This window comes from Chenopodium quinoa, unplaced genomic scaffold (assembly GCF_001683475.1).
Source record: "Chenopodium quinoa cultivar QQ74 unplaced genomic scaffold, ASM168347v1, whole genome shotgun sequence".
In the NCBI taxonomy this organism is placed as follows: Eukaryota; Viridiplantae; Streptophyta; class Magnoliopsida; order Caryophyllales; family Amaranthaceae; genus Chenopodium; species Chenopodium quinoa.
Window position 1 is genome coordinate 1,501,811 of NW_018743691.1, and position 19,354 is coordinate 1,521,164.

General features: G+C 34.7%; 1 protein-coding gene and 1 pseudogene across 1 annotated transcript; both read right to left on the reverse strand.

Moving 5' to 3' along the window:
- Window positions 1–1,263: 1,263 nt before the first annotated feature.
- Window positions 1,264–7,181, reverse strand: LOC110683858 (annotated as a pseudogene).
- Window positions 7,182–10,680: 3,499 nt separating this feature from the next.
- Window positions 10,681–15,490, reverse strand: LOC110683720 (mitochondrial import inner membrane translocase subunit TIM14-1-like). Its single transcript, XM_021860116.1, has 4 exons — window positions 15,202–15,490; window positions 14,244–14,353; window positions 12,482–12,654; window positions 10,681–11,217 (listed from the first exon to the last, which is right to left on the reverse strand). Exons 2-4 carry the CDS (start codon window positions 14,244–14,246, stop codon window positions 11,061–11,063), a joined length of 333 nt encoding a protein of 110 aa, XP_021715808.1. The 5' UTR covers window positions 14,247–14,353; window positions 15,202–15,490; the 3' UTR covers window positions 10,681–11,060.
- Between the last annotated feature and the right edge of the window lie 3,864 nt (window positions 15,491–19,354).

A 19,354-nucleotide genomic window follows, 5' to 3' on the forward strand; every position in this document is an offset into this window, starting at 1 on the left:
TTTGGTTAAAGGGAGCGAAATATTAAGTTAAGGCATAGCTAACATCAGTACAGCACATACAGATAGTATCAAAAGGCATATAAGCCATTTCATCCTAGGGATAATGCCACGCAGGGCCAAAATGTACAGAATTAGCACCATCAGAATTAGAATTTAAGTTTGGCAAAAGATTAGGCTGCTGGTATAATACAACAAATTTTTCCAGCCAGTTAGGATCTGGGTGCTTGCTAGGATTAGCCTTGGGTAGGAGTCTTGTTGCTTCCTTGGCTTGAGCATCCACTAGCTTCAATTTCGATCTTGGGACCTTGATCAACTTGCATCCCTGAATTTCCTGAATTAGCTCCCTGCATGTAATGTATAAATGACCTGCTTCATCAGTTGGAGTATTCTGATCATTAATGCCTAAGACAGCCCTTTCACAATCAGACCAAATGCACACATTTTCCCAGCCCCTACACTTAAACAAATACAATGCAGCAAGGATGGCAAGAGATTCCACAATTAAAGAGCTAAAAGCTGCACAATGGGAAGCAATCCCTTCCAGCCAAAGACCATCAGATTGCTTACACACACAAGCAAGTCCAGCAGATAGAGATGTCTCTCTGAATGAGGCATCCACACAGATAGTAATAGGAGAGAGAGGAAGGGAAGGTTGGTTTAGAATTGAAAGGCAGGAGAAACTAGAGTGACTGAGGAAAGCTAGTTCATTAGCCAGCCAAGTGGAGTACTTAATACAAGACTCAGAAGAGATATTCACTTTTTGGAAAACCCATTTGTTTCTCCTGTGCCAGATTTTCCAAGAAAGAATGGCAAAACAAGAACTCCAAGAACAAGGAAAAGGGCTAATGATCTTTGAGACAGACAGGTTGTCACCTATCCATGAGTCAACAGATGAATGATTAAAGAAAAGAGGGGGGGTTGGCAGAGAGTTCCATATCTCAGCAGCTCTTGGGCAGTCTCTAAGGACATGTAAGAGAGTTTCTGGTTGAGACGGACAGAAGCAGCAAAAGGGAGAAATTGGAACAAGTTTAGAGTTGAGGAGGCAAGCAGTAGGGATTCTATCCCAAGCAACCTGCCAAAGGAACATCTTGTTTGCAGGAGAGACATCTAAACTCCAGATTTTGTTCCAAATATCAGAGCTATGCATGTTTGAGTAACATTGAAGCCAGAGATGATCATAAGCCTTCTGAGAGTCAAAATAAGAGCCTCTACCAAGAGAACAAAAAGGGGTATCATCTGGTCCGGTTTCTGGTCTGGGCAGTTTATGTACACTCCTAACCAGAGACTGTCACACAAGTTGTGGTGAAATGCTTTGTTTGTGCAAAGCTACTGCTACTGAAAGCCATAAGCAAGACATACATATATTTCAGGGTACATCCTTTCAAGAAGCGCAATTTGAGTTATCTTCCATAAAAATTTGCAGTCACAACATACATCGAATAAACAACAAATTGTGGTTCAGGACAAAATGTGAAAAGAAACAAATTTATATAAATTATTACAATACAAATTTTGACTAAATTAGATGAAACTCCCTAATGATGAGAAATATAAGACACTAGTGGAAAGAGCTCTTCTTATGTGTGTAGAAAGAACAACAAATCAATAACAAATAAAAATAATTGCCAAAACAATCCCCTACATCAGTCCTTTTCTTATTCAATCTTCCTTCCTTTTTGCACTTCAAACTCAGAAGATAACAATTTAGAGAACCTACGTTGTGGTAACAGCCGAATTCACTGTGATGTCTTGATCCTGATGTAATTATCCTATCGGCTCTCACCATTGCCGACAACTATCTCAGTATGAATCATTGGTGTGCTCTCGAATTTCCCAGGGACTGAATGCCTCCGAGGACCTGGAGAGGCAGGGAAAGACAGCCTCTTCTTGGCAGACCCCCCAACCACAGATAGCGACTTCGAATCGGGTGGGGTACCATTACTTTCAATTACACCCAAGGGACTTGGAAGCTTTGTCTTGGCCTTAGCGGATTTTGTTGGTGCCATGTAGCTCGGAACTGCAGGAGAGCTTGCAAGGCTCTCATCATCCCTCACTGATGAGCCAGCAATGCTATGCCTCCTGTATTGTTCTGACTGGATGCTCATCACGCTCCTCGTGTCGTCTTCTGGGGCCCATCCATTTGCCCTTGGGCTCTCGGGTCTTGGTTTTCTGGATCCTGGGCCTGAAGATGGGGCACGCCCAGTGGTTGAAGGAGACTGGCGGCTAGGAGGCCGGCTTGACCTTTGACCAGTTAGGGAAGGCTTGTCGACACTAAGGTCTCGAAGAGCATAAGCTCGGTTTATTTCACCCGTAACTGAGAGTGTACAGAAGCTCTTCACAGAGCCTTGGTCAGTTTCCTTATCCAATGTTGTACTTCTTGCCTCCCATGGTCGGGCAGCCATCCACTGTTCCAACCAACTCCAGCCCCACTGAGGATTGTTTGGGTCCATGAATGTCGGGTTTGAATTTTTGTTGTTGTTCTTCAGTTGCTGCCAAAAGTAGAAAATCCAATTGAGTCAATTAAACCAAAACAATTTAGTAGACTTCTAAACATGTAGAACAAAAGAATTAGGAGTTTTAGGAGGACTATGTTTCTATCTAAATCAAAATGTATTCAAATCCACCAAGACTAAATTCATAAATCTTACATGACATTCCTAGACATCAATGCTTTTCCATTTTTTTTCTCCCAAAAAATAAAACAAGACAAAATTTAACATCCTAACAATTGAAAAATAGTCTTGAATACATTATAATACCTGATGAGTGAATGCGTAAGCTAATACTCTTTCTCTTCGCATAGTAGCCTCCTGCTTGCTCTGTATACTGGCCTCAAGCTGCTCTTTAGACTGAGTGCTATCATCCCATATTTCATCCATCTGTGAGATATAAGTTAGTTGACTTCCAAGCCTCATCAAAAAGAATTTACTCGTCTGACTTTCATGTAACTTCATAAATTCTTTCCTTGAAGGACACAACTCTTGCTAATGTAAAATACATGTCAAACTCGTCGTGAAGAATTTGGAACATTTTTATGACCTCAACCATATTTATTATTTTTTTAGTGTGGAGAAGTTTGAACTTCAAACTTCATTTATTTTTGTGCATGAAATTTGAATCCTTAAGGTGCACAGATTTCCTGTTATCTTACTCCGTAATAAATTAATAATATAAACAGACTTACTCGCAATTTCTGAAGCTCTTTCTCATGCTTCTGCTGTAGTTGCCGTTGAAGAGCCTGGTTCTCCTCAGACGTCCTCATCCTCCTTGCACGAATTTGGGATTGCACATGGGCAAGCATCAGCATGCACCTTAGGGTTGTTGCAGGCTTGCAGCTTGTCTCTTCACAGACTGCCCTTCGATCAATGATTTAAGCCTCACCAACCCTCTCAAAGCCCGTAGTGCTCTCCTTGCCTGGTCACAAGCTCTTTTGATCAGATAAGACTAAATACTGAATATCAACACATGCATTTGATGCACATAATTTCCACATTTAGTTTCAACAAATTAAAATGTGAAATGCCCCATTCTACACATTGCTCGAAACAAATAATATGATGGGAAGAGCATATTTTCTTCGAAATAAATTCTCAATCACACAAAGCAGTAAACTTGCTGAATCACACGAATAATAACAATCATATCACTTACTCTTCATGCATCTATTGGAAACAATATTTCCAGGTTAATTCAACAAACCTTCCAAGCTAAAATCCTACATTACTAACACATCCTTACTTTTGTAAGGTGATCTCAATGATAATCCATCATGAAGTTAAAACATATGACGAAGTCTCAATACTATCCTAGATGCACACCACAATCACTGAAAGCATCCACTTTTAATAAACACAAGTTCGCCCATAAACAGATGAAACCCATAATGATACATCTTCCAATAATTTGGTAAAGTTGAATCATAGAGGCAGGCCAGGGCTAAAAGATTAAACACCATAAAAATAAAAAGGGCAGAATATGAGATGCACAAGAAAATGAGTTATACCAGATATCCTCGGAAGGCAGTTTGAATTTTAATAGCGGCAATTTCCTCTTTTGATTTTCCCGCAAAGCGGGGTACATTAGTTAAACGAACAACCTCAGCAGCAGCTTGGGCTGCTGCAACAGTTGCCTCTGCAGCAGCGGCTGTGGCAACTGCAACCGAATAAGCATGCTTGTTCTGATCATTACCATCGTCGATTTCATTTGATTTAGTCTCAACAGTTGAAGGCAAAGGAGGAGGGGGAGGTACAGATGGAGGAGGAGCAGTAACTTGCTCAGACGAAATAACAACCTCAGAGCTCTTACTTTCCTCAATGAATTTCTTGTTGGTTTTGGACTTCTATTGAGACGAATTCAATAAAATCCCACATGACAATATTTCCCTAAATATAAATAATCAAAGATGGTGAATATAAATAGTGAAAAAAGCCCATATGGTACAGCTAAAAAATCGGAGGAAGTTTAACATGCAGTCACCACCTCAAATAGCCGTTTTTATACATGAAAGATGCAAACTTGCAAGTTGCAACATAAAGTACAGGTAATCTATGACATACTTATTGGAATTTAACCATTTCCTCAATAGTCTTTCCACCAGCTATACACAACATGCTTATTGGAGAAAATATTTGCTTGGCCTATCAATAACAGCAATTTTATACTAAAATTGAGAACATCTATAACTAACATAGTTCCCCCAACCCCTCATAGGCCTTTACCCTTTCAAAAACCTTTGATTTCAATAAAAGATTAGTAACTAGAAATCAGTGAGCATTTTAAGTAGTTCACAAAGTCATTATAATTTATACTCGTATAAGGTTTGGAGGAGAAGGCATAAAATAAATTCTCATCCAATATGTATGATATGAAATGTCTACAAACGAGTAAGACTACTAGACATCCATTAATTATGTGAGCTCCCTAGTTCCCAATCAGAAGGAATCCCACAGAGCTACAGGGATGTTTTTACATAATTCAAACACAATCTCCTAAAGTTGTGATATCTAGATCTCATTCCTCGAGCCTAAAGAGCAACAGGCCTACAGATTAGATCCAAATTCACCAAACAATCTGCCATAGGTTCCCCACCCTTTATACAAACCTCATGATTTTCCACTCTCTATAAACTACAATGAGTGGTGCAGAAGGGATACTGAGCAAGCAAGACTGAACAAGTATATCATGGTCCCACCAACAATATGTACGCCTATTTCCACTCACTTAACAAACAATATACTTCCATGACTTCAAAAACCATAGAAGAACCTTCTACAAGTATTATATCTTAAACAGACCTCACACTGGAAAAGCATTAAGAAAACTCACAATCTGCCAAGATAGCAAAAATTTTGATAGTAATCACAGTTTTCAAATTACATCAATATCAACAACACTCTATTCATTTAGAGTAATCTAGGCATATAGATGAACTCGATGATTTGAAAAACTACAAAACTAATTTGAAATTCCTCCAAATCATTGGATAGGAACCAATGAGGAATCCCCATGCTTCATATAAATGACAACCCTGATCTGCCCCTTCTAGATCACAAAATTAAAAAAAAATCACCACAAGCCAATAGAGGCCCACTACCTAGGCAGAAAATTCATTGACACCTACAAAAACAATAGTAGCAGTAATAACACTAATTAAATCGCCTTTACCTAGTTTCACAATCTTCAAGATCCATAACCTTGTCCAAGTGATACCAAAGCATTTAAATGTACTTTCATAGTTTCATATTTGCTCCTTCCCTCGTCGCAGAGAGGAAATCACCAAACGAGGAAACAAAACTTGTAAATAAGACCAACTTAAGCATCATCCTTTCTCATTGATGTAACTAAGATTTTTGTGCAGGTTTGTATGTACTAGACCCAAACATGAAAAATAAGAGCTCAAATGCATCTACGACTGTCACAACCTATAGTTTAACCCTTCGTGCACCAATGGGGAAACAAAAATAAAATGCAAAAGGATTTAATGTGTGGCTGATAATTGAAGCAGTAAATAGATAATTTGAACATACCTGCAGCCTCAGTGTACCTGAAGAAGTCCTGCACAGAAAACAACTTTTTCTTGTCAGGAATGTCTTTAGAAGAGCGTCCAAGATGAGGCACCAACTCGATAAGTTCTGAAATTGAAATGGTTGACAGTGTTGATTTCAAGCGCTTGACATTGGAAAGAGTGATATTAAGCAGCCCACTGGCTAATTTTTGAGCTGTTAAGCCTCCTGATTCCTCACTATTAGTAGTAGACACACTATCATCCCCATCTTCTTTCACTGGAGATGTAACTCCAACAAGGGTAGATGGTGCTCCACGCCTCCACCTACTCTTGCAAACTTTAAATTTCCTAAAAAGACATTCATATCTGCCTTCTTACCCTCTAAGATACTAGTCACTGTCTTCCAGTGATCCAAGTGAGAGGGGAATTGAGGTGGGGGTGATGACGATTCATAAAACCTTTCCTCATTTTGTTTAGCAGCATGATCAAGCTTTTGCAGACTCTGTGTTATCTGATAAAAAATGAGAGCTACCACCAGCTCGAGGCTTAAATGCTTCCCTTCATTGCACTTTGTTTCCTCTCTTGGCAACATCATAACAAACATACCCTTTTTGGCTCATTTGTCTTAAAGTCACATAAATCTGATGATTTTGACGAACGGACACACGAACCCTTTCCCTCATCACTTGTCTTTGAGCACCATTTCTTTCCTAATTTAAAAGGCGTGGGAAATGCCTATGCAAAACCATTGAGAAACATCGACCATGTCATAGCAAACTGCAAACAGTTCAAGCACGATCCGTCCTTTTTTCCCCACTCTCTTTCTTTTGGCTTTTCATTTAACATATTGACCTTAGGATCAGCATTGGCACAATTTGGCGAAAACATGCCCAATATACTCTTTATTGGTAGCTTTATCGATGGTCCTTTTCTCTTATCCTCATTAGAACTACCATGGGAAGGGGTAATGAAGTTTGCTGTTCTTACTACTGACACCAGTACTGCTAGAACCATTCAACTGCCCTAAAAGTTCAGCATTTCGATTGCCATTCTTTCCCAACCAAGTTAACTCTAACTCCTTAGTAGCCTTTCTAAAACCCGCTTCTAGCGGCGAAAAAGCATCTTTAACAACTTGAATTGAATTAAGTAATGATTCAACAGGGTCTTTCCCAGACATGAGACACCATCCCTAAAACCCTAAATCTTTAATCCCCTCTATTAATCCAGAATTCAGAAATTACAAATTCAACAATCACAAGTTACAAACCCTTCACAAATCAATAAATAACTTCAATCAGCAAACACTTTTCAACATCAAATACAAAATGAGATCTTCCCAGCAGAAAACAAACAAAATAGCAAAAACCCAATTAATTTCAGCAAAGATTGAAGAAATTTATGCAATTCAATCTAAATGTAACAGATTACTTGGATCCTATGAACAAAAAACTTCCATTTTTACCGAGAAATAATGCTTTATAACTGCAAAAATCAACTTCTGTTGACAAATTAACAAATGGGTACACCTGAAATTCAAGAAAAACAAAAGGGTATAGCTTAAATCCAACTATTAATTCCAGCAAATTGAAGAACACTAATTATTACAAATTATCATATTTTTTATCTACTGTATTAAAGGAGAGAAAAAGAGAAGTACTTACTAGATAAAGTTGTGAGGATATTATGATGATAAGAATTTGGGATTCCAAGAAATTTTCAGACAAAATCAAATGAGCAAAAACAAGAATTGTGGATCCATGTTTATCCACATAGGATTGACATTTTGTTGACGTTTGCAGTTTTTAAATTCTCAGCAGCACCCTAACCTCCATGGATCCATGTTTATTCATTGTGTGATTGATACTCCATAATTTGATAGGACATGTAATAACTAATAAGGGACTATGGGTCCAATGGATCAAATTCGGTTTGGTCAACCTAAATAGACAATGGTGTCAATTCGGTTTTCTTAATCGGGTGCAATCAAGTCGGATCTGATTGGATCTATTTCACATTTCGTTATAAATTATTGTGTCCATATAAATCTTGATTTTAATCGAGTTTTATTCTAGTTGATTTTAGTATATCGTGTTGGTTCAGGTCAGTTTTTAACACCTCTAATTATGACAATTACACAACTATCATTTTATTGTTGTCCAAAAATTGTAGTATCTCTTTACAATGATTACACTTTGACCTTTTACACTTTTTAATGCATATGTAAATATGCTTGATTATATATACTTCCTCCGTTTTTTTATTATTGCACCATAGGGGTTGGATACCAATATTTTGATAGTGGAAAAAAGTAAGAGAGAGAAAGGTAAATATACAAAATTGCCCATGTGACATATTGATAAATTAAAAAGTAAGTGTGAAAAAGTAAGGGTATATTGGGTATTTGTAGTGTGAACACAAATAATTTTTTTCCTAAAGAGGAAATGGTGCAATATTTGTGAAACTTCCTAAAAAGGCAAATAGTGCAATAATAAAAGAACGGAGGAATTATATACAATATAGTTTAAAAAAAAAAATCCTTAAAAATTGATATTTTGAAAAATTCATTTCAAGACAAAGCCAACAATATCATACATGATACTCCCTTTGGTTTTGTTTAAGTCCTAAGGTTTGACTTTGACACTAATTACATGCACCACTTTGACCAATGTTTGTACTTTATACATAAGATTAAATATGGTCACGTGAATACTTGTTAATTAAAAACTCTGTAACAAATTTTTTAATTTATACAACATCTAAATGCAGTCTAATCTTCTTGATCATTGTTTCCAAATACCAATTTTTTAATTTATACTTATTGATCATTAATATCATTAGTCAAATTTATACATTGACACATGTGTGGGGTGCTGGTCGAAGTGGAACACTTATATAAAAACAATGGGAATATAAAGTGAAGAGGGGTTTGAATGATAAATTTCACTTTGTCAAAAAAAAAAAAAAAAAAAAAAAAAAAACCTACCTCATCAATTGTATTTTTTTAATAACAATTTTTTTTACTAATATATTTTTTTATCACTAATTTTTAAATTTGCACCCACTAATTCACCACGGAGTAATATTTATTGTTTTTTTTTATATTAGAATAAAGAAGATAACATAGCCTAATATGTTTTTTTATATATAATTTTTTTTTGGTGTTCCACCCGGTTTACCCTTTGGGTTAATCCGGATTCGGGGATCATTTCTAGGTGGTTAGGTTCCAGTCTCCTTTATATATTGTTGTTGCGAGGGATCGAACATGAGTCCTCCCTACCAAGTACATTCCCAATCACTACTACACCAATCGCCAAATGATTAGTATGTTTTTTATATTGCATACATGCACATTAAGGGGTTGTTTGGCTTGCACAAAATAAACAGTGTGGAATGAACAAAGGGAAAGAAGGAGAATGGAATGAAAAACCCTTACATTTGCCATGTTGTTGCTTTGAAAAATAATGGAAATAAGCCACCAGTGCACACAACCACCACATCACCACCACACAACCACCCATGTCTTTCGATTTCCACCTATTTTAGCCACCATCGAGCCAACTCACCACTCACTGCACTCCCCCCCACCACTCACCGCCGGTAGCCGCACCTCCATTGCCCTTCGCTGCCCCTCCCCTACCCCCACTAAGTTGTTCCCGCCCCCGTGAAACTTCCCCAAACCCGTAAAACCCTAAAACCTCCCCTCCTTCCCCGTAAGGGTTTCGAGGGCGGTAGGAGGGTCGTCTGATGGTTTTACGTGGAAGGAGGGGAGTTTTTAGGGTTTTGTGGGGGCTGGGGGAAGTTTTACGAGGGAGGGGAAGGGTGGTGGAGGTGCGGCAAATGGTCGAAGGAGGTGCGGCGAGCTGTTGGGGGTAGAGCGACGGTGCAGTGGTTGATTTTCTGGTGGTGAGTGTAGTAAGAGTGTGGTGGTATGGTGGTGAGATGGTTGCCAATGAATGGGAATGGAAGTACGGGGGGGGGGGGGGGGTTGGAGAATGAACTTAGAGGGATTTAGGGGAATGAAGAGGGTAAAGAGAATGGGAAAAATGGTCTAACAAACAACAACAAAAGGAAAGAGGACAGTTAATTCCCATTCCTTTTGATGATTAACCCCAAGTCCCCAACCAAACGACCCCTGCATGTGTTTCTTAGCTAGCAAAACTAATGGGATGCTTCCATAGGATTGATGAGAATTAACAGCATTTAAATAAAACCTGTTCAAAAATGGAATCCAACTAGACATGTTCTTGTCAAAAAAAAAAAAAAAAAAAAATGGTGCTTAAAATTAGGGAAAGGGATATGTCATAAATAGCTAATACAAATCGTGATCAACATTAAACAACTAAGCATTACCTTGAACTTTAACACCTGCCTTAAACTAAAGAGTAATATATTGATTACCTATCAATCAAGGTTAGGGTACATGTACAATCGTACATGACACACTCTTTAAAATCTGAGAAAATACAAGTTTATCTCCATGATAAACGAAAAACAAGTTTCGTTTATCATGGGGACAAAAGTGTATTTTTTGCAGTAAAAATGAGTAAAACCGCTACTGAGATAGCGGTTATATGGCAAAACCGCTACTTCAAGTAGCGGTTTTACTCCGTGATAAACGAAACTTGTTTATCACAGGTATTAACTGGGCAGCTTCTTATAACCTCAAGAGTAACTGGTGAAAATTCCATAAAGATTTCCATTCCAAATAGCTTAAACTTCACACTTTAACAACAATACAAATATACAATATTACAGCAATACAATATTACAGTAACAAACATGACATGACAAGATAATGATTAATGAGAGGAATTCATATCAATAATTTTGGTGTTTATACCAGTCAAATAGCGTACAAGTTCAAAATTTGCAGCCAACTACAACTTGTATATACTCATTCACCTTTGCTTTTCCAAAGGAATTCCAAAAAAAAAGGGTACTTGAGTTCCTTCACCAACTTTGAAGACTCAGGCGCAGGCATCTAGCCATGGTTTTGGTGGAGGGGTAGGAAAATAATCTTATTTCCGAGGGTTAAAACAAAATATCCTCCCCAAATTTAGAATGCAGAGCCGCTGTCTTTGGGCTTCCCAACCATCATGTCCTTAGCTTCGTTGATTTTAGAGGCAAGATAATGGCTTCCACCGGCATCAGGATGGTTTGCAATCATTACCTTTCTATGAGCTTCCTTGACCTTCTCTGCAGCTGCACTCTCCCTGCCAATGTAAGGTCCAGAGAAGTACGCTGAAAATTAAAACTTGGGACAGAAAGAAGAAGAAAAAACTGACAACCAAATTTCCATAAAACAAGAAACCTTATCAAATAAAATTAAAAAATTAGTAATAAATGCTGGCTTACATATACTCTGTATACATGAGGGACTTAGATAATAGAAAGTGACAAAGATACTTTAGAAATTTAAGAGAAGCTAAGTGGCCATTAACCTTCTTTGAATCCTACTACGTGGCAAAAGCTTGAAAGTAAGGAATTGGCATCATTAAAGGTTCTTACAGCAACATGAAAATGTTTCTAGTTATCCAGAAAATTCCAAACACTACGATTATAGAATTAAAGGGACATTGCAACATTTAAGCTATAACTATGGAAATACAGATAGGAAAAAAATATTCACTTAACTCACTGTAATAGACTAACCTAAAAAGGGGCAATATTAGTATACTTGTATTATTAGGTTAGAGTCTTTAGCCTTAGTATAAATAGAGAGAGGGGGAAAGGAAAAGATAGGCAGAAAATTGTATTGAAGGGAAACCTTAGAGAGTCATGGCCTAAAGCCATTTTGAGAGTGATAGCCTTAAGCTAATAACCAATCCTTTTGTAAGCCTTGCCATTTTTAATCAATATCCAAGCTTTAATCTTTATTTGTTGCATTATAAAATCAGAAATATTAATCCCCAAAATCAGTAAAAATTAAATGAGCAAAGCTTTGATCTGGGGAGTTCAAAACTAGACTAAGCTTATTGCCCCTTTTGCACCCTTAATTATAGGTTAAAGTAACATTAGACAGTTAGTTTTGCAAAGTACACAATTTTTACAATAACCTAGCTTACTAGTACTTATTCTGTCTTTCAGTTAATTATTCCACTTGTACCAGATTATCAGCTAATTAGTCATGCACAGACCTTAGCACCATTGCTTAGTTAAAACTTCACAAAGTAACAAAAAATCATATAAAATGACGTGAAACAATGACATAGTTAAATTAAAGATTTTTTTTTTTTCATTTTAGGTTAAATAACATTAATTAGACAATTAGTTTGCAAAGTAACTTTTACAATAATCTAGCTTACTGATACGTTTTCTGTCTTTCAACTAATTTTAAACTTGTACAAGATTAAATGTTCAGCTAACTAGTCGTGCACAGACCTTAGCACCACTGCTTAGTGATAAAATTTGTGATAGAAACTTCTTAGCCCATGCAAGAAACCTATTGCATAAGAATCTAAAAGTAATCACAACTACCTTATGCCAAGGATAAGAGCCGCTTCCCTCCTGGTCATCTTAGGTTGAAAACCACCTTCAAAAAACTTTCGAGGTCTTGGTGGACGTGCCTTGAATGCTTGCCAAGCTTGAATTCCATATTTACCAGCAAGAGCAGCAGCGGCAACAGTCATCCCAGCAATTAAAGGAGCTGCCTGGAATCATTCGGCATTTAATATCAAACTCTAAAGTTCACAATAAGAATGCTTCACGAGGGACAATAACTTCAAATCTCAAACAACCAACGTGCAAAAAGTTCACAATACGATGGAATTTTCAAGAGTACACAAGTCCCAAATGCCAAAGAATCCAAGATAGGCAAATATATTCTAATCGACACAGTCGCTCAACAAATTCAATCTTCAAAGTATATAAATAGAATACAGCAATTTCGGGAGCATGCTTTGAATCTTAACACATGAAAGCACAAAATTGAGTCAAAACGCTGATAGCATGATAGAAGAACAAAAAAGGGAAACATTACTTTTAAAAACCAGAGACTCTTAGGGATCTACATAATAATTTAAGAAATCCTTACTTTTATCAAACAGCAACACTTGTTATATTTGAAATTAGGTTCTCTTACACAGAAATGACAGAATATTCAATAATCTATTTCATCGAACTGTCTTTCAAGTAAAAATCAATATCTTTATCACAAAATAGGACATGTAGCACAAGGTGTTCAGTAACCATACTGCTAATGATGATTAATAAAGTATTAATTAATCAACAACTTTATCTAGAGTGTATGAATGCAAGATTTACCCTGCTATCAAAGTTTTTAGTTACTTTGCAATGAACAGATATACTGAAGATGTACTAAGCTAATCAAGACAGAAAGTATACGGTTCGTTCCTGTGTCCTTGAACCCAAATACAAAAGATTATAGAGGGGTAAAACCCATAGCAATTGTAGAATCAGACAGCTTGTACTCCCTTTCACAAGATTTGTTCTTCTTTTCTTTTCTCCCTATTTGTTTAGGAAATGGTTATGGGTATGATTTCTATTTCCTACACGGGTCAATCTGACCGACCCGAATCCACTGATGCCATACCCCTCACCCCAACCATCAGAATCCTAAAACAAATATTGCACACCCCTCAGTCCCTCACTACCTAATTGACGTAGTGAGGTTGAGATTGTACTTGATGTGCTTGATGCTATTAGAGCAGAAGCTCACTTTTCAACTCAAACTCAACTACTTCAACAGAAAATCCGAGGTTTACGGCTAAATTTACAGCTTATAACATCGACAAGATCAAAATAAGCGTATAATTTACATAATATTCTCATAAATTACACATGAGTTGCATGCACAAAACTAGTTATTCCAAATTCAACCTAAAATGGGAAGGGAAACCACACATTGAACAAAAACAGAACAAGTTGACACCAATTGAAAACCAAGCAAAAATACCCAAATCAAGAACAATCCCACTTAAAACATCCACAAATAAATCAACCAAATTCTTACAACCCCTAAAAAATCAATTTCTAACAAAAACCCTACAAAACAAAGCAACAAGCAGTTGAAATATTACACAAAATCCTCCACAAATCTTCTGCAGAAGTTATATTCATGAAGTTCCCATTAATTTTAACTTAAAATCACAACAATCTATCAAACAGCTGCAAATTTATCTATCATAATTCATTACAAATTGAACGAACAATTCAAATTGCAACAAAAACAGCTAAAAAATTTAACAAAAAAAAAATTAAAAGATAAGGGATTACTAACCATTTAGTTTATGATGAATCTATGAAAATTAAAGCTTTGGATTTGCAGTCTTTGGCTTGTAAATTTGTACTCCAGCAGTGACGGATCCAACAGGGGTAGCGCAACGTATACTAAGTTAAAGAATGAGCCAAGACAAATTAATTAATACAAAATCAAATTTAAAAAGTACATAGAATGTATGTTATTACATTACTACACAAGTACTTACAAAAAATTTACAAATGTTCACGACGAGTTCGCATATTTTGGAATCGATTTACAATTGCATCAAGACTTACATTCAAGAACAAATCTTTCTCCAAATAAGTAACTAAAGTGTCATTTAACAAACCATCTCCCATGCTATTTGGTGGATTTTGATGAAACAAAGGGCCAAAGGGGGATTTTCATAATTTGGTGGGTTTTGATGGTTGGAAGGATGATTATCAGGTGGTTCTCTTTGTGTTGAAAAAAAAAAAAAAAAAAAAAAAAAAAAAAAAAACTGGAAATACTTCTTTCTTGGGATCTCTTGAATTAGATTTCTGAAATTTGCAGCATTATTATGTTTTATCAGAACATATATCATTATTATCATATTTGCAAGTTCAATCATCATTACAACTTCAATTGAATTAGAAAAAAAAATAGAACTTCAACTAGGCAATAAGGCAGTAGGAAATTAGGCAATTAGCACATATAATTCATCAACATAACAATTAACAAATTCAATTCGTAAAATCATAAATCAGCAAGTTAAATTCATCAACAATTCAACATAGCAAATTTGGTCAATTCAATTATTATATAAACTGGCAAACAACAACATTATACTTGATTACTTCAAATCTTCAATAGTTCAATTAAATTAATCAATTCAATCATTCAATATTTCAATTCATAATTTCATACTCAAATTCTAACCAACAAAAAACAGAACCTTATTGAAACATTGAAACAAAAGAGAAAGGAAAAAGGGAACCTTAATTGGAGCCTTGGAGGAGTTGGAGGCCGAGAACAGTGAGCAGCCCCTGAACACCGTCACTCCGTCAGGTCGCCGAGAAGAACTTGGGTTGTGAGACTCGTGACTCGGTGATTGAGCACTGAGCAGGGAACTTGAGGAGTAGAGAACTTGAGCAGGGGGTTAGGGTTGTATAATTGATGTTTTGTGTTTTCAGATAAACAGAATAATTAAGCCTGAAATTTGATTTAATTTTTGAGTATTTGCTAGAAAGTTCAATGTCAATTGTCAAACTACCAATGTCGGTTTGATGATCAATCAATACTTTATATATAGGGTTTGTTCTCTTCCGTTGAAATTCAGTTCAGTTCAGTTCAATTCAACTCAATTCAATTCAGCTCTTAATTTACGTCTAATGATATTGCTAATGATATAAAGCCAAATTTCATTCTTTTAAGCTCTTATTACAACGACGACGACGACGACAACAACAACAACAATAATAATATTATTAACAATAATAATAATAATAAGTAATAAATAATAATAATAATAATAATAATAATAATAATAATAATAATAATAATAACAATAATAATTGAAATAATAATACTAATAATAATAATCAATAAATAATAATAACAATAATAATAATAATACTAATAATAATAATCAATAAATAATAATAATAATAATAATAATCATCAATAATTAATAATATTAATAATATTAATAATAATATGTACATTTGTATATACACATATGTATAGTAATAAATAATCAATAAATAATCAAAGATCACTAATCCGTAGTTAAAAATCACAAATTAATAAGTTCAGTTCAGTTCAGTTCAGCTCAGCTCAGTTCAGTTCAGTTCAGATGATTTCAGTCAATCGGAACAGGCCCTAAAAGACACACCAGCAATACACCCGGTTTTTTTTTTCTTTTAAAAAATTAAATTTTACATAGTATATTAAACAAACAAAAAAAACAAATCTTATACAAAATAATTCCCTAATTTTATAAAATATAATTACTTAAAATAAAAAAGATTTGACATATCATTGACACAAATATTTATATAGCTATAAATAAAAAGTCTTAACATAATAATAAAAATATTTTACATCATTTTATATCTAGCATATCTTTCGTATAATCCTTTATTTTGATCACAATTTGTCAATTATGTTTTTAGATTTTTTTCGTTAATAAAAAACTAATTATAATGATAGTTTAATAATAGATATACGAAGTGGAAATTACCGTGCATGGCACGGGAACTAACCTAATCAAACAAATTTGAGAGTAGTGTGGCCCAAAAAATATTAAGATCTCTTTTCTGGGCCTTGAAATCCCTTTCTGGGCATTCCTGACTCATTTAAGAAAATAGTTCCTCATAACATAACTTAGTCGTTCTTGAATAATAGGTAAAGGTGAACATGGTCTGGTTTGGTGCGGTTTGAGTCCGAACCAAACCAAACCGTAAATTACGGTTTGGTCAATTTGTCAAACGAAACCAAACCATAATAGTATTAAAACCGAACCAAACCAAACCGTTATAATGCGGTTTGGTTTGCGGTTTGTGATGAGATTGACATTTTTTTCTTAAAAATGCTAAATAATACTACATTAACTTATAATAAAGTTTAAATAATTATCCCAACAGATTAAATTATATTACAAATTTACAATAAAAATAACAATTATTATTTTTAAAAATTTTTAAACATATAATAATTATTTTTATTTATTTAAAAATTATATAAATATTAAAATACGGTTTATTGGTTTACGGTTTGGTTTGGTTTATAAATTTTGAAAAACCAAACCGTAAAACAGTATTTACAAAAAATTCGAAACCAAACCGTATTTTTATAAACCGTAAACCAAAGCAAACCGCTAAAATATGGTTTGGTTTGGTCTGTTTTGGTTATGGTTCAAACCAAACTCTGTACAGCCCTAATAATAGGGGTACTCGGTCAAAATTTTAGAAACCGAACTCGGAATTAGTTGGAAAAAGTGCAGTAGTTTGACTGTTATGTATGGAGTATATGTTGATATATGAAAAATAAGTCATTACTCAAAATATTCCATAATTTTTATTGTTGGAGAAAAGTATAAATAAATTTGATATTATGAAAATGCACATTTACAAACCAACGTATTAGACAAATTGCATTGATTCTTATATGGAGGGATTAAAGACTTTTATGCATTTTAAATGGATATACAAATGTGTGATACGATATTAATAACATCATGGTAAGATTGGTAACTAGAGTCTAAAAAACATCTATGCAAATTAAGTGATGTGTTTAACCATTAAATTCTTTTGACAAATACAAGTGTTTAACCTTTTTTTTTTTTTTTTTTTTTTTAGTTAATACAAATTGAGAGTACTGAAGTTTGGGAAAAGTTGCACTAAATTAAAGGTACTCAAGTTACAAAAGTTGGAGGTAGGGTACTTTACCCATGAATGTAGGTAAAGAATTTTGACTTGCTGAAACCGGTTGCCACCATTTTTCAATTAAAAAAAAAAAATAAAAAATAAAAAATAAAAAATAAAACGAAGTTTACAACAAAATCATCAATATTCAACACATTTTCATTAATCCAAAAAATTCACAATATTTCATCAATTTATTCAATTAGCACATTTCTCATATTCATAAATTCAAATTGATAAAATTACCTCTATCTAAAAAATCAAATTAATTTTACGCATAAAACAACATATTTTCAACATTATTCTCATAATGAATCAACAAAAGCAAAAATCATTCAAATAAAAAATGGCAAAAATCAAATCAATTGAACACAAAAACGACGAAATCTAAACCCCACGAGTTGATATGAGAGATTTTTTTTTTACAGGAAATTGAGAGATTAAGCAGAGTTGCACAATGGTTTCTTGAGCTAATGGTGTAGGAGAGTTAAGGGTTTCAGCGAGGAGAGAGATTGTTGCACCGTCGTCTTCTTCAACGATTATGGGTCGAATTTCTGGGTCGTTTTTGGTGAACGGAGCGCACAAAGTGCTGCGATTTGATCTGAACTTCGTCTTCTGCAGCAAATAGGTCGAATTTTTGGGGCGAATTATGGAGAGGAAGGCAAGGAATTTGGAGTTTTTGGTGGCAATGGTGTTTATCATTGGAGTTGGCGGTGAGGGGGTGACGGTGAAAGTGGTAGTGGTCTAGTGTTTGTTTTTGAGTGAAGAATAAGATGTGAAGGGATGAGAGAGAAGGTGAATTAAAAAAGGTTGTGAGGTTATTATTCTATAATTAACCTATATAAAAGCCCCAAGTGCATTTACTATTCCCAATTTAATGTTCCTTATGAACATGGAATTGACGTTTCTGCCCTCACTTGCCCTTAGCACCCTTCCTTGATTGACCAGATTGACAGGGGGTAGTTCGGTCTTTTGCTTTGACATTCCAGGCGTTCTCTTTTTTTTTTTTTTTTTTTTTTTTTTTTTTTTTTTACATTCCAGATACTGATGCGTTACTCATTTTTAGTTCAGGTGTTCTCTTATAATTTTTAGCTGTGAAATTAAGGGACATATGAAGTATATACTTTCTCTATTTCTCAATATGAAGGAACATATGAAGTAAAAAATAATTGTTTGTGTGATATCCTCTTCTTCTCCTTCATTTTTAGCCTCATTTTTAGTTCAGGTGTTCTCTTATAATTTTTAGTTGTGGAGATGCGCGCTACGCGCGCATTCCCTCCAATTTTGTAAAAATTATTAAGTAAAACGCTTTTGACACATATTTTTTACGATTCAATTAATAAATTTATGATGATTATATTTGTTAAATTTCATCTTCTTTGTTTCTTTTTTTTTTTAAATAAAATACAAATTTTATAATTAACTTCTACTTGCATATATGTTATCTTTTAGTTTCACAAGTAGAGAAAACATATCTATCTCATTTTATTATGGTTGTACTCTCGCTTTCTCTCTCTCAAACTATCTATTATGATTACACATACAAAAAATTTATATATAAAAAAAATATTTAGGTTGAAAATTTTATTCTAAAGGTGATATTTGTTATCAATTTGATATTCTAATAATTGTTACAGCATCACATTAGATTAATTAATACTATCTCCGTTCAATTTTATTTACAACAAATAAAACCTCTTTGTTGCAACTAAAAAGAAATGGAGG